At 31.6% G+C, this 17171-nt stretch overlaps 1 protein-coding gene across 3 annotated transcripts in view; it reads right to left on the reverse strand.

Moving 5' to 3' along the window:
* The window catches only part of LOC118197210 (motile sperm domain-containing protein 2-like), a 145307-nt gene that overhangs the window by 63134 nt on the left and 65002 nt on the right, over positions 1 to 17171 (reverse strand). For all 3 annotated transcript variants that reach the window (XM_085815523.1, XM_085815525.1, XM_085815526.1), the window contains exons 3-4: positions 5121 to 5207; positions 3490 to 3644 (exon numbers count right to left, since the gene is read on the reverse strand). In XM_085815523.1, the coding sequence (XP_085671649.1) occupies positions 3490 to 3644; positions 5121 to 5207 (242 nt within the window). The remainder of the gene's footprint in view (positions 1 to 3489; positions 3645 to 5120; positions 5208 to 17171) is intronic.

A 17171-nucleotide genomic window follows, 5' to 3' on the forward strand; every position in this document is an offset into this window, starting at 1 on the left:
AACGAGAATGCAAATTATTAAGATCTTGATAGAAATTCAAACGTGCGTAGTATTTGGGTGGGATGAAAAGAATGCCGAATGTACCAGAATTTTCTACTGCTTTTGCAATTCTTTGACCAATAGAACGACAGGCACCTGTCTGTACTCTTTGTGCACACCAAAGGTTATGTTAATGCAGAGAAAGGGGAAAAAGCTATTTCTGGGAATATGATTCACCATCTGACATTCCACATTAGGAAAAAAAGTTGTTTATTTAGTTTCGGCTTTGGTACGGGGAAAAATAGCGCGCTCATTAAAAAAAAGCACAAAAAGCAAAAAATAAGCACTAAAAAAGGGGGGGGCTTTAAAAAAAGTAAGCACCTATAAGGGCTTTATATTTTATTTTCAAATATAAGGACTTATAAGCACTTATAAGGACCGCTATGAACCCTGTCCTAACTTGTCAACCTCTCCACAACATACCTATGAGGGTAATTTGATCTGGTAAAAGTTAAATAGTCCAAAACCCCCTGAGACACGTGAAGCAAATTATGTCTGAAAGTAACTACAATGTCAGGCAAAGGTTTAAATAAGCCTCTTATTTAAAAAGAACAAACATAAAGGCATGTTCTGATGCTAACAAAATCAATTACAGCTCATGGTGATATAATTAAACAGGAACAGTCAAATTCAAACTAAAAATGTGGACTAGTGGTCATTCATTGTGTATAGAAAGAGATCATCATGATGCATGCGGGCTTAGTGGTCAAAGACTATGCAATTTAATTTTAATTTAAGCTGGCTCAATAACTATCATATAAGGAAACAGAAATGGAAAATTATAGTAAAGAACATAAACCCTGAAATCATAAACAACAGGATAATTTACATAATAATAACTGTACATATCTTTGAAGAATAATTTTCTTTATGCATTCAGTTTCTTTTTTCAACATGATTCCTTTCCATTTTAGAATTTTCGGATTTAAATAAAGATTTCTGTTATTAAAAAAAAAAAATGCATTTATAATGTATAGAAAAAACTGCTAATTTTATTTCTTTAGTAATATGAACATTCAGAAAAATATGAAATATATATGGTAAGGGCCGGTTACAGAGCTGGTGTAACAGAATTTTTAGAATTTAGTGACACACCGAGCAACAAATTCTAGAAATGGCAAAACTTTTAGAATTTAGAGCAGGCATTGGAAGCAAAATTTAGAAAGGCATTACACAGAAGAATTTAGGATCCACAGAGATTGCATTAGGTGGGAAAATGTTCCATGCATGATGCATTAAAACATATTAGATGAATCTTTTAAACTGTAAGTTTTCAATTTCTTTTTAATAAAAATTCCTTTTATTTTTTATCCCACGCCTGTCCATGTGATAAGATTTGAAGCATTTTTGATATTTTCCATATGTGTCTAGTGAAAAGTAGAGAAAATAAAGGGAAGATAAAAATGTTAATAGAGAAAACTGATGCATTGTCTGAGAATCCTAAATATTCTGAGACAATTACATGGAAAAAACTCTTACTATGAAAAATTAAGGAGACATTTTTAATTAATTGCATAGCTAATTTTGTTTTTGCTAAGATTTGTTTGGTAAATTGTACTTTCTAGCATTATACCTTGTTTATTTTTCAGATTCAAAATAATGTATAATAAGTTGCCAAAATAGAACTTTATAATGTTTTATTTTAATGTCATATTTTAAATATAATTTCAATATACAGTCAAAAGTCGTTAATTCAGACACCCATAATCCGGAATGATCTATAATCCGGACCTCAAAGCTAAAAACTTTCTGCGCATGCGCCGCGGGTGTGCGCGTAAGACCTTTTACGTGTGCGCAAGTGCAGAATACGTTTTCGCGCGTGCGTTTTATGAGTAACGGACGGAATAAGCTAAAATTATCTAATTATCTATTTCACTTAATGTTGATGATTGTGTTGTTCCTTAATTTTCGAATTGGATCCGACTTATTATTTTTTGCAGACTGTAAGAGCAATACTATAAAAGTAAACTTGAACTTTCGATTATATCAAATAGAATTTTCGATGCTGGAGCTCCCAAACGATCTACAAAACGAAAGTATGTTTCGATGTCCATCAAACAAAAAGTGGAATTGCTGGAAAAAATGGATAAAGACATGAAGAAGGAGACAGAGAGGTTAGTGAAAACGAAAAAATTTCGATTGACAAGTTAGTCGGTATTCTCGACACAGCAATTACGGGACTTGAACAGCGGAACTTCGTAACTGAACAAGAAATTATGTCTGTTTATAGAATTAAAGAGAAAGTATTATCACATAAAACGAAGCAACTTAAACAACTTACATTGAAAGAAATGTTTAATAAAGTAAACAAATAAATATTAAGCTTTTTTTTTTTTTTTTTTTGTAAATTTTGATACCCTTTAGATCATAATTGTTCTTTATTTCATAAATTACGGTTTCATATTTTTAATTTTATAATTTCTGCATGCCATCTTACAAGATTTAAACTGATGATCTATAATCCAGAATCGCCGAAGTCCCGACGAGTCCGGATTAACGACTTTTGACTGTATTACCATTATTTTAATAAAATTTATCAATGTTACAAAGTTTACAAAAAAAAAAAAAAAAAAAAAAAAGGTCAAAAAAATTCAGATCTGGGAATTAAAATTTTTCTATGGAAACTGATCTTAAAATCGCCAAATTTAGAACTGTTTAATAAAAGAATTCACATCATCAAAAGCAAATGCCTTGCTCTGAAACTTGAGTATCCTACCATTTATATTAGAAATAGGAACAAAATATAACCCATGAACCCATTCACCCCTTCAAAAGGTAACATATAAGTCAGCGAATCGCCAAAAATATTAATCCAAAATGCTAATTAACACTCAAAATGGCAGTCGTAAAAAACAGACAGAAATTTCAGATGATTAAAATTATGGACCTTCTGCAGATTTTGGCCAAAATTAAGGACTTTAAAGGACCAAAAATTGATTCCAAAAAACCGAAGGACTTTTAAGGACTCTTAAGGACCGTACGAACCCTGTTCATATAGCTATACAAAAAAGTTTTAAAATTAAGTTTCTATGCAGTATACGGCTACATTTTTGCTTGCAGCTCTATCAGAATGTATGAATTGACTGCTGACAGAATACTTATTGCATACTTGTAAGAATATTATCTTTAATAATTTAAATTAGAATGGGGATTTTCTAATCATGTATAAAAGTTAATTACCATTTTATTATATATAATGCAAAATTTAATGCTTAATAATATAATACTTAAACTTTATCTGACTATCTAAATTCAAAATTTATGAATACATATGCAAACTATAATAACAATAAAAGCAAATTAGCAATAAAGAAAGCTTCTTTAACTTTGTATCCTCTTCAAACATTGCATATTTCTGCCACGTTTTTTAAGTATCTGCTCTTTAAAAACAATGAAAATAATTATTTAATCACTGGAAGCAATATATAGAAGTAATGCAAATTTTCTTACTAGATTACTTAAACCAGCTCCAGCACAACTCATAATAACAGTCATTTGGCCACCTTTTGTTTGTTCTTCCATTAACTCCACCCAATATATCACAAAACGCCTCAACTCTCTGATAAATTCAGGAACTTTTCTGTGATATCTGACCAAAATCATAACTAAAAACAGAAATTATGTGTAGTAAAAATTACATTTATTTAAAAAAAGGAATAATAAACAGTTTAAATATTTAATTATTTTAGTATCTAACATTAAAATGAAGCATACTTCCATGTTCAAAACTTTCCTGGAAAATGCTTGTAGTGAAGTTTTATTTAAAATACAAAAAATTATTTCCTCATTCCTTTTAAAATAATGTCAGTTGGAAGACGACTCTTACTGTGGTGCCCCTACCATTCCTGGAGCACTAGGCAGAATGCTTCTTTTGATACCTGCTGTAAACCGACTACAGTGTCACCTCAGACAGCTTGAATTGTCTGAAAACATAATTCCATAAATATGGCATGAGAGGGATCTATATCTTCAATAAATAGTTCCTTATTTTTCTCTTATCAAGATGGATATATGATATCAATGTTCTAAGACAGTTCAAGTTACCCAAAATGATAAGACTGATACAATGACAAGTATCCACAGACATGGCCCTGTCACTGGGAGCACTGTTATGGCACAAAATTCATCTAATTTGCTTTTGATTTTGTAGCCCAAATGCACAAGCATTTGTTCATGATACATATAGTATTTAACATTAACAATAAACCTTGCTGCTCAAATACATGGTGTACAATGTTAACATTATAATAAAAAACAAAGAACATGATCTAGACTTATCTTATTCTTCCTGACAGAGTTCTTATTTCTAAATTGCAGGTGACGATAACAGCTTATTTGCTCTAGCAGTCTAAGCTTAATATGCAACATTGTACTAATTGGTCAACAGTCGTTTTAACTCCTTTTGCACTACAACATGAAATATGCTGTTCTGAATCATGTCACTTCACATATTCTTCTTCCTCTAAAACATGTGTTAATTGCCACCTGATTGTGAAGCTCAAGTACTGCAGTTTTCACATATGTGATATGATTTTTTTAAGAACTATTTGAAGACAGATGAATAGATTCAAAAAATTAATATCTTGAATTTAATAAATAAATTCAGTATTACAAAAAAAGTAAACTTCAAATCATGGCACATATTTACCATTTTAGTTCTTCATTAGATTACAAATACCTGAATGTTGAAATTCCCCTGGTCATCCAAAATATTTTAAAACAGGAAAAAAACAAAGCACAAAATACTTACTCAAACCTTTTCAATCTAAGATAAAAATATAAGAAACCTATTCCATAAAAATAAGAAGGTCAAATCTCAGGACCATTAAGGTAAGTATATATAATCTTATACAAGACTAAGATTAAAAAAGTTAAAAATAGTATAATGCACAAGGAAACTATTATATAAAGTTAGAGTACATAAAATATATATATATATATATATATATATATATATATATATATCAGCAAGTTCCTTTTTACAATATATATATATATTAATTTCTGGAATCTGAATGAAAAATTAATGCTCTAATTTATACTCATAGTATTTAACAATATAACAAATCTAAAATACCTACTGATTGGATTCCCTTCTCTGTCCTTATTAAATGGAAAGACTGCTTTTGCTTGGAAGAACTCTATAGGTATAGATGCTTGATTAACATCTGAAATTATATAAAGCATTTGAGTCCCAACTTTCTAAACTGTACATTTCATATAAAAAATAATGCATAACATTCTGTTTAAATTTCTAAGATTTCAATTTTTTCAACAGTTTTTGACTAGCATTTTGCAAATACGAGAAATTACAAAAGCTAACAAAATAGAATACACTGCATCAGAATCAAAAATTTAGATGCAAGATCATAGAGATTAGAATCCTTTTTACTTCCTTGTACGAAGTATTGTAATTGTAAAAAATTTCAAGTATCATATTTCAATGAAAATATCCATTTCAGCCTCTCGAAACCATTTGAAAGATGTTTCCATGTGACATCTGTACCTACGGACAGAATAAAGCAATGTTTTTGCCAAAAAGGATTGTTAAAATAGATTTAAAATAGATTCAGGAGAGATTTTTTTTCTTTATGTCTATATGCACATATTATATGCATCTTGCGTAATTCAAGAATGAGTAGCCGTAGGATGTTGAAATTTTGTATATAGGACTGCTATAACATGTAGTTAAGCACCTCTCTTTTTCGTTCCAATCGGCTGTACCAATCATATATAAATATATATATATTCCTACCCTGTTACCTTGCTTGGTGAGCTTAGTTTTTTTTTATTTTTACATGTTGGTAAATAGTGCATTTTTTTCTTGAAAAGTGAATGAATTATATTGTTTTTAAGCCTTCAGTTAATCTGCATGCAACTGTTGTAGAGTTATCAACAAATTAAAACTAAGTGGCAAGTTAAGCCTAACGAACTGCCATTTGTTTACATTTGAAGCTCAGTAGAATACGGAATGAAGTCAGTTTCTGCACCTTCAATGTCTTTTTGCCAAGTGGAACCAAAAGTAAACTTTCAGCTTTGTGCATTGAAAAATATGCCTTCTTAACTGCTGGTCCAATTGTTTGCTTTAGAGCAGAAATTATAAATTTAATTGTAATTTTTTTAACTATTTTAACTGTATTTGGTGTTTTATGTTTTTCTGTATTTTACAATTTTTAATTAAGATGTTTTGAGTTTTTATATATTTTTGCTTTGCCACAAAGTGAAAACTGAATCGACTGAGAAATATATCTCTAATTAAATTCAAGGAAATAAGTTTAAATGAAATGCAGCAAAAAATGTGTAAAATTTGATCTTCTACACAAGGAAGTCATGTTAGGCCCACATTTTTTTTAAAATTAAAAATAAAAAATTTACTTAATATAGTAATATATATAATTGGTTAAAAGTTTAGCCTATATGTCAGATAAATTCAATTAGGTATACCATATATATTTAAATTATTTTTATCACTCTGAGAGGCATTTTTTCAGTGCTGAAGATGTTAATATACACTTTAAAAAAATTTGAATTTTTAAAATTTAAAGACATCTGATGAATAAAAACTGCAGTTTTTTAAATTTTATTTATTTATTTATTTATTTTAAATGTAGTAAATTTTTACAAGATTATAAGGTATTTTCTCTCTCCTTTCTGCATACCTTTGTGGTGTACAGCAGCACAAAATATCACAAAACGCCTCAATTCTCTGATAAATTCATCACTGAATTTATTTTTCTGTGCATATTTGAGAGGTCCAGGTTCAAGTCCTAGTGAGAGCACTGCTCATTTTTCATGTTTCCTACTTCAAAAATCCTAATGATATAAAAGGTTTGATTTAGTTTACCATGGCAAAGCATGCTAGGACTGTCTGTCTAAGAGAAGAGTACCTTCATGGAGGACTTTCTAAGGAAAAGTGGCTCATATATATTACACATGAGGGAAAACCATGAAAACACACATACAGGCAGCCCATTTGCCTGAATTTGAACCCAGGTCAAAACTATCAGTTTTCAGAAATTTTTGCTGTGTGGCCAGTAATTTGTAAGATGAAGAAAATAAAAATTCAAAATTTTCTTAACAATATTTATTGCAAGCACAGTTAAATTTTATGGCAGCAGGAGCCACATTTTAGAATTCGAGAAAGTTGAAGAGTTACAACTGTATTTTTCAAGAACCACAAGTCAGTAATCGTTTTAAAAGTACTTAAACAGATTTCAAATGGAAGTAAATAAATGAAAATTTTGCATTTTTAGTAAAGTTAACATGTTTATATGCAAATATAAATATATAATTTTTATTTCTTTCCCACACTGATCGCTGTCTATTTACAATTAATGACTAATTTTGGTAACCATGAACTTAATTGAAAAGGACATTATAATCAACTTTTTATGAGTGAAGAATAAAGTATTTATTTGAAAAATTATTACCCCCCTTTTTTTTCTTTTTACTACTACATGCACTCATTTGGAGAGAACATAAGAAACTGGGCAGTACTAGCTGCATAGAAAATGCTACTGAAGAAAGCAAAATTATTTTAAAACATGCTGCTAACTTTTCAGGCCTTCCTTTAAGAAAAACACAGCAGTTTACTTTTTCCCACATAATTAAATGAAGACTAAAATACAAGAGATCAAATTTAGATTTAAAGGACTGATTAGATGCAAACCAGAATACCAGTTATATTTTTCTTTTTGTAAGGATAGGACATTTGAATCCTTAGATTGCAAGAAATTTTAAAAGGTTTGAAATTATAACGTTCAAATCTTAAGAAACTCTAACATTAAAGCTTTAGATATTAGTAACATATATCCCAATATAAACTTCATTACAAAAAGAGAGATTATTGCAATTTCAATATTTTCTGAATCGTATGCATCTCCTTGTGACAACTCTGAGTGACATGATGTTTTAGCATGGCAACCAATGAAATCTGCTAAAAATTTTGAACAGATTCAAGAAAGCATAAAAATCTATATTTTATGCTTCCTTGACAATTCTCAAAACTCATTTTTAACTGAATTGAGAATTCTGGACATGGATATACAGCCTATTTCTTGTAAGTATTGATGTTTAGACTGTCATACTAAGTTATACAAAGGCTGCATTGTGCATAACTCCAGTTGTCTACTATTTGAACTCCTACACACAGTAGTCAAACTTTGATGTGCTAAACACTTAATAGTTTTGCCCATGCATCATACAGGCAACCTTTTATTTATTTATTTTGGGTTAAGGGGAGGGGGAATAGCCTGTTCCTAACTTTTAGCTATCCTGCATTTCAGTTTATTTTTTCTTCTTCTTGATAGCATTGTAAAAACAATTTTATATGTTTTAATTTATTTTTGCTACTGGATCCACAATGGAACATCTGCTTTCTGACAGACATATTATGTTGCATTTGCTGAAGGTTTCACTTATTAAAGTTTTATTACAAATTAATAAACTTTTATAATCTTATATATATATAAGTATATGAAACAGCTTTTTTTTTTAAAGCTTAAATAAATATGAAATGTAAAGCTTTGTAGAATATTTATTACTAGCTGCACGTGCTAAAAAAAAAACAACATTACATGGTCGTTTTATGTAAAGTAAGCTTACTACTCATACTTATCTGTACGCAAAAAAAGCCAACACTACAGGGGCAACTAATTCTTATCTGCGTATATTTATTCTTTATTTCTAGCATATGAATGATTATTTGACATAATTCATCTAAAAATAAAATTTTCTTTCAAATTCTGTAATTAAAAAAGCATACCAGTTTTGAGCGGTTTTGTGAAATTTACTGAGCTGAAAAGTGGTTAACCAAATATGTTTGTGAAAGTATGCTCAGAAAAACTTCAGTATTCACGAATTTAATTACATATTTTGGTACTATTCGGTTTCGAGGGTGATAAAAAGTCACCAAACTATTGTTGATGCCAATGCTGCCAAAAATAATTGCGGCAACCCTAATAACTGCGGCAAGAAAGGAAGTATAATAGTAAATACAGTCAAAAGTCGTTAATTCGGACACCCTTAATCCGGAATGATCTATAATCCGGACCTCAAAGCTACAAACATTCTGCGCATGCGCGTAAGACCTTTACGGCTGCAAATATGTTTGTGCGCGTGCACAAAATACGTTTACGAGTGCGCATTTAATGTATAACGGACGGTTTAAGCTAAGCTAAAATTATCTAATTATCTATTTCAGTTAATGTTGCAGATTACGTCGTTCCTTAATCTTTGAATTGGATCAGGCTTATTATTTTTTGCAAACTGTTAGAGTAGTTTTATAAAAGTAAGCTTGAACTTTCGATTATGTCAAATAGAATTTCTGATATATATTTACTAATATGTAAAGGATTTACAAAGCGAAAGTATATTTCGAAGTTCATTAAACAAAAAGTGGAATTGCTTCAAAAAATGGATAAAGGCATATCCTTTGTTTATCTAAATTTTAACGTTTGTTTATCTAAACTTTGTTTATCTTTAACGCCGCGGCAGGCACGCTATCAATTGGAAGTTGATCTGTCAGCACTATCTTTATCTTCAGGGCAGATGCTTTTATTTTATTTGGCTTATAAGTCCTTACTAAATGTAGTATTTCATCTCGATGTACTCCGTCTTTGATATGATTTAAATCAAGTTCCTCGTCATTATAATTCGCTTCCGATAGTGAAGAAAGTGACAGAGAGGTTATTGAAAACGAAAACATTTCGATTGACAAATTAGTCGGTATTCTCGACACAGCAATTATAGGACTTGAACAGCGGAACTTTATAACTAAACAAGAAATTATGTCTGTTTAATAGAATTAAAGAGAAAGTATTATCACATGAAACAAAGCAACTTAAACAACTTACATTGAAAGAAATGTTTAATAAAGTAAACAAATATTAAGCTTTTTCTTTTTGTAAATTTTGATATCCTTTAGATCATAATTGTTCTTTATTTCATAAATTACGGTTTCATATTTTTAATTTTGTAATTTCTGCATGCCATCTTACCAGATTTAAACTGATGATCTATAATCCGGAATCGCCGAAGTCCCGATGAGTCCGGATTAATGACTTTTGACTGTATCTAAGATTGATGTTTTAATTTAGATAAAAGGTTAATTTCATATAATACTTTTTTATTATTATAATTTATACAAAAAAGGCTAAACATGACCAAATGGAAGCATAAGAGTAATTAACTATTTCAGATCATTATTATAATTTATAAAAAAATTGCTAAACATAACTGAATGGATGGCTGCATCTCTATTTCGCTACTGACTTATCGCTAAAACATAATTTAATCTCGTTGGTTGTTCAAATGTAATTTTCTATAATGAATGATGCCTTTTCTTTGAAAATATTCTTGGTAAAGTGCAGAATTGCTCACTTATTTGTTTGCTGCTTTTTACAAAGGTAAAAACAATTGGATATTTTTCAATTTTCTTTTACTTTTTAAGTAAAAATAGGTCGATCTGTACATAGATAAAGCCAAGGTCGTGCGCAGTGCCATTTTTGTGCAATTCTAGGATTTTTTTTAAAGTGAAAATAGGTCGATATGCACATGGATACCGAGTGTGAGCATTTCTTAAAAACGTGTCAAGCAGTGGGTAATTCTGCACTTTACCCAAAATTCTATTGCCGACTTTTCGTCATGGGCAATTTCCAAATTGTTAAATCCATAGGATATCAAAAAAGGATTTAAAAATTAAACTAGTATTTTGTAACGATTTAAAAAAAGGTGAATCAGAGGCCGATGATAATTAAGTAAAGGCTTTATTAAATGATGGAATTTCATGCACATGGAACAGCACATTTCTACATATCACACCATGACCAAAAAGTACTACGACTGTTGCCAGATAAACCTAAGCAAAAGTATAAAACAGTTACGGTTAAAATACATGACATTAAATCAGAAACAGGGAGTACATGTGATTATTCTCGACATCCTCCCTTAATCACATGTTATTTTACATTTATCTCTTAAATAACATAATCAGAGTCGTAGCTAGGGTTTTCAGCGCCCAGCGACAACTGAAGATTTCGCACCCCCTACTGCTTGCCAAGGATGGAAAACATTTAATTCTAAAATGTCGTAGCATCAGTTTGGCACCCCTTGGATTCTGCGCCCGAGAACAGATGCCCCCCTCTAGCTACGCCCCTGAACATAATTTTGGTTTAGGCAAGCAATTTGTAAACAAATCAGCTAACTGATTTTCACTAGAAACATATACAAGATTTATATAATACAATTTTACAATATCCCTAATACACTTTAATTTAATGTCCAAATGTTTTAGTCTAGCATAATTACTTTCATTTAATATTGCTTTAATTACAGACTGATTATCCGCATAAACTGAAACTTTAATATTGTTGACTCCTAAAATTTCTTTAGATACATTATAAAATACAGTTAGGTCTTGAATAGCTTTTGCTAAAGTCAAAATTTCAGCCTCAGTAGACGACAGAGCAATAGATGTTTGCTTTTTAACAGACCAAGTTACAGAACAATCATTAAAGAAAATAATGTACCCTGAAATAGATTTTCTATCATTTGCATCTGACCCCCAATCAGCATCAACATAAACATTTATCATAATATCAACACTATTAGATTTACAAAATAATAATTTCAGTTCAGATGTCCCTTTTAAATATCGAAGAATTTGCTTCAGACCAGCTCAAGCACTGTTAGTGGGTTGTTCTTGTATCTGACTCAGACAGCTCACAGAAAACAGAATATCAGGACGAGTTGTCATAGATACGTACAGCAAAGCACCTACAAGTTCACAATAAGGGCCATGAAATCTTTCACCACTCACATAATTTGATGAAGTTGACTTAGGCACTAGAGGAGTATCAGATGGCTTACAATCTAACATTCTAAATCTATTTAACAATTTTTCAACATAAGACTTTTGGCCTAAAGTAAGTTTGTTCTGTGAATATTCAAAACTTATTCCTAGAAATTCATTTGCAACTTCAGCCTTGGACATCTCAAATTCATTTCTAAGTGATTCAATCACAATTCTCACCTCTGAATCATTAGAACCAGCAATTAGCAAGTCATCCACATACAGCACAATAAATATTTCACTCTGTTTAGTTCTCACAAAAGTACATGCTTCACAGTTAAGTTGTTGGAAGTTTAACTGAATTATAAAATCAGTAAATCTCTTGAACCACTGCCTCGGTGCTTGCTTAAGTCCATAAAGACTGTTAAGAAGCTTGCACACACGACTACTGTTGTCACTGTAGCCCATTGGTTATTCCATGTAGATTGTTTCTTGGGGATCACCATTCAGAAATGCAGTCTTTACATCTAATGCATAGATTTCAAGATTCTTTTGAACAATGATAGCCAGCACAAGTCGAAGTGATGATGTACTAATTACAGGAGCAAAGGTCTCAAAGTAATCAATGCCTGGCTTCTGTTCAAAGCCATGAGCAACCAATCTAGTTTTGTAAACATTATTTCGTTTGATGCGCAACACCCATTTACAAGATACTGGCTTTTCAGACACCCATAATCCGGACCTCAAAGCTAAAAACTTTCTGCGCATGCGCCGCGTTGACACACGCAGATAGGCGATTAAGCGTGCGCGTAAGACCTTTTACGTGTGCGCAAGTGCAGAATACGTTTTCGCGTGTGCGTTTTATGTATAACGGACGGAATAAGCTAAAATTATCTAATTATCTATTTCACTTAATGTTGATGATTGTGTTGTTCCTTAATTTTCAAATTGGATCCGACTTATTATTTTTTGCAGACTGTAAGAGCAATACTATAAAAGTAAACTTGAACTTTCGATTATATCAAATAGAATTTTCAATGCTGGAGCTCCCAAACAATCTACAAAACGAAAGTATGTTTCGATGTCCATCAAACAAAAAGTGGAATTGCTGGAAAAAATGGATAAAGACATGAAGAAGGTGACACAGAGGTTATTGAAAGCGAAAAAATTTCGATTGACAAATTAGTCGATATTCTCGACACAGCAATTATAGGACTTGAACAGCGGAACTTTGTAACTGAACAAGAAATTATGTCTGTTTATAGAATTAAAGAGAAAGTATTATCACATAAAACAAACCAACTTAAACAACTTACATTGAAAGAAATGTTTAATAATGTAAACAAATAAATATTAAGCTTTTTTTTGTAAATTTTGATACCCTTTAGATCATAATTGTTCTTCATTTCATAAATTACGCTTTCATATTTTTAATTTTATAATTTCTGCATGCCTTCTTACAAGATTTAAACTGATGATCAATAATCCGGAAAAATCGATAATCTGGAATCGCCAAACTCCCGACAAGTCCGGATTGACTTTTGACTGTACAAATAACTTGAAATGAAAATCAATTTAACCCTCTGGCTGAACATCCTGCGATTTGCACGGCAACATAGAAGTTGTTGGAAGTTTAACTGAATTATAAAATCAGTAAATCTCTTGAACCACTGCCTCGGTGCTTGCTTAAGTCCATAAAGACTGTTAAGAAGCTTGCACACACGACTACTGTTGTCACTGTAACCCATTGGTTATTCCATGTAGATTGTTTCTTGGGGATCACCATTCAGAAATGCAGTCTTTACATCTAATGCATAGATTTCAAGATTCTTTTGAACAATGATAGCCAGCACAAGTCGAAGTGATGATGTACTAATTACAGGAGCATAGGTCTCAAAGTAATCAATGCCTGGCTTCTGTTCAAAGCCATGAGCAACCAATCTAGTTTTGTAAACATTATTTCGTTTGATGCGCAACACCCATTTACAGGATACTGGCTTTTCAGACACCCATAATCCGGACCTCAAAGCTAAAAACTTTCTGCGCATGCGCCGCGTTGACACACGCAGATAGGCGATTAAGCGTGCGCGTAAGACCTTTTACGTGTGCGCAAGTGCAGAATACGTTTTCGCGTGTGCGTTTTATGTATAACGGACGGAATAAGCTAAAATTATCTAATTATCTATTTCACTTAATGTTGATGATTGTGTTGTTCCTTAATTTTCAAATTGGATCCGACTTATTATTTTTTGCAGACTGTAAGAGCAATACTATAAAAGTAAACTTGAACTTTCGATTATATCAAATAGAATTTTCAATGCTGGAGCTCCCAAACAATCTACAAAACGAAAGTATGTTTCGATGTCCATCAAACAAAAAGTGGAATTGCTGGAAAAAATGGATAAAGACATGAAGAAGGTGACACAGAGGTTATTGAAAGCGAAAAAATTTCGATTGACAAATTAGTCGATATTCTCGACACAGCAATTATAGGACTTGAACAGCAGAACTTTGTAACTGAACAAGAAATTATGTCTGTTTATAGAATTAAAGAGAAAGTATTATCACATAAAACAAAGCAACTTAAACAACTTACATTGAAAGAAATGTTTAATAATGTAAACAAATAAATATTAAGCTTTTTTTTGTAAATTTTGATACCCTTTAGATCATAATTGTTCTTCATTTCATAAATTACGCTTTCATATTTTTAATTTTATAATTTCTGCATGCCATCTTACCAGATTTAAACTGATGATCAATAATCCGGAAAAATCGATAATCTGGAATCGCCAAAGTCCCGACAAGTCCGGATTGACTTTTGACTGTACAAATAACTTGAAATGAAAATCAATTTAACCCTCTGGCTGAACATCCTGCGATTTGCACGGCAACATAGAAGTTGTTGGAAGTTTAACTGAATTATAAAATCAGTAAATCTCTTGAACCACTGCCTCGGTGCTTGCTTAAGTCCATAAAGACTGTTAAGAAGCTTGCACACATGACTACTGTTGTCACTGTAGCCCATTGGTTATTCCATGTAGATTGTTTCTTGGGGATCACCATTCAGAAATGCAGTCTTTACATCTAATGCATAGATTTCAAGATTCTTTTGAACAATGATAGCCAGCACAAGTCGAAGTGATGATGTACTAATTACAGGAGCATAGGTCTCAAAGTAATCAATGCCTGGCTTCTGTTCAAAGCCATGAGCAACCAATCTAGTTTTGTAAACATTATTTCGTTTGATGCGCAACACCCATTTACAGGATACTGGCTTTTCAGACACCCATAATCCGGACTTCAAAGCTAAAAACTTTCTGCGCATGCGCCGCGTTGACACACGCAGATAGGCGATTAAGCGTGCGCGTAAGACCTTTTACGTGTGCGCAAGTGCAGAATACGTTTTCGCGTGTGCGTTTTATGTATAACGGACGGAATAAGCTAAAATTATCTAATTATCTATTTCACTTAATGTTGATGATTGTGTTGTTCCTTAATTTTCAAATTGGATCCGACTTATTATTTTTTGCAGACTGTAAGAGCAATACTATAAAAGTAAACTTGAACTTTCGATTATATCAAATAGAATTTTCAATGCTGGAGCTCCCAAACAATCTACAAAACGAAAGTATGTTTCGATGTCCATCAAACAAAAAGTGGAATTGCTGGAAAAAATGGATAAAGACATGAAGAAGGTGACACAGAGGTTATTGAAAGCGAAAAAATTTCGATTGACAAATTAGTCGATATTCTCGACACAGCAATTATAGGACTTGAACAGCAGAACTTTGTAACTGAACAAGAAATTATGTCTGTTTATAGAATTAAAGAGAAAGTATTATCACATAAAACAAAGCAACTTAAACAACTTACATTGAAAGAAATGTTTAATAATGTAAACAAATAAATATTAAGCTTTTTTTTGTAAATTTTGATACCCTTTAGATCATAATTGTTCTTCATTTCATAAATTACGCTTTCATATTTTTAATTTTATAATTTCTGCATGCCATCTTACCAGATTTAAACTGATGATCAATAATCCGGAAAAATCGATAATCTGGAATCGCCAAAGTCCCGACAAGTCCGGATTGACTTTTGACTGTACAAATAACTTGAAATGAAAATCAATTTAACCCTCTGGCTGAACATCCTGCGATTTGCACGGCAACATAGAAGTTGTTGGAAGTTTAACTGAATTATAAAATCAGTAAATCTCTTGAACCACTGCCTCGGTGCTTGCTTAAGTCCATAAAGACTGTTAAGAAGCTTGCACACATGACTACTGTTGTCACTGTAGCCCATTGGTTATTCCATGTAGATTGTTTCTTGGGGATCACCATTCAGAAATGCAGTCTTTACATCTAATGCATAGATTTCAAGATTCTTTTGAACAATGATAGCCAGCACAAGTCGAAGTGATGATGTACTAATTACAGGAGCATAGGTCTCAAAGTAATCAATGCCTGGCTTCTGTTCAAAGCCATGAGCAACCAATCTAGTTTTGTAAACATTATTTCGTTTGATGCGCAACACCCATTTACAGGATACTGGCTTTTCAGACACCCATAATCCGGACTTCAAAGCTAAAAACTTTCTGCGCATGCGCCGCGTTGACACACGCAGATAGGCGATTAAGCGTGCGCGTAAGACCTTTTACGTGTGCGCAAGTGCAGAATACGTTTTCGCGTGTGCGTTTTATGTATAACGGACGGAATAAGCTAAAATTATCTAATTATCTATTTCACTTAATGTTGATGATTGTGTTGTTCCTTAATTTTCAAATTGGATCCGACTTATTATTTTTTGCAGACTGTAAGAGCAATACTATAAAAGTAAACTTGAACTTTCGATTATATCAAATAGAATTTTCAATGCTGGAGCTCCCAAACAATCTACAAAACGAAAGTATGTTTCGATGTCCATCAAACAAAAAGTGGAATTGCTGGAAAAAATGGATAAAGACATGAAGAAGGTGACACAGAGGTTATTGAAAGCGAAAAAATTTCGATTGACAAATTAGTCGATATTCTCGACACAGCAATTATAGGACTTGAACAGCGGAACTTTGTAACTGAACAAGAAATTATGTCTGTTTATAGAATTAAAGAGAAAGTATTATCACATAAAACAAACCAACTTAAACAACTTACATTGAAAGAAATGTTTAATAATGTAAACAAATAAATATTAAGCTTTTTTTTGTAAATTTTGATACCCTTTAGATCATAATTGTTCTTCATTTCATAAATTACGCTTTCATATTTTTAATTTTATAATTTCTGCATGCCATCTTACCAGATTTAAACTGATGATCAATAATCCGGAAAAATCGATA

This window comes from Stegodyphus dumicola, chromosome 4 (assembly GCF_044657685.1).
Source record: "Stegodyphus dumicola isolate Sdum_Otavi_A_Nest chromosome 4, ASM4465768v1".
Taxonomy (NCBI): domain Eukaryota; kingdom Metazoa; phylum Arthropoda; class Arachnida; order Araneae; family Eresidae; genus Stegodyphus; species Stegodyphus dumicola.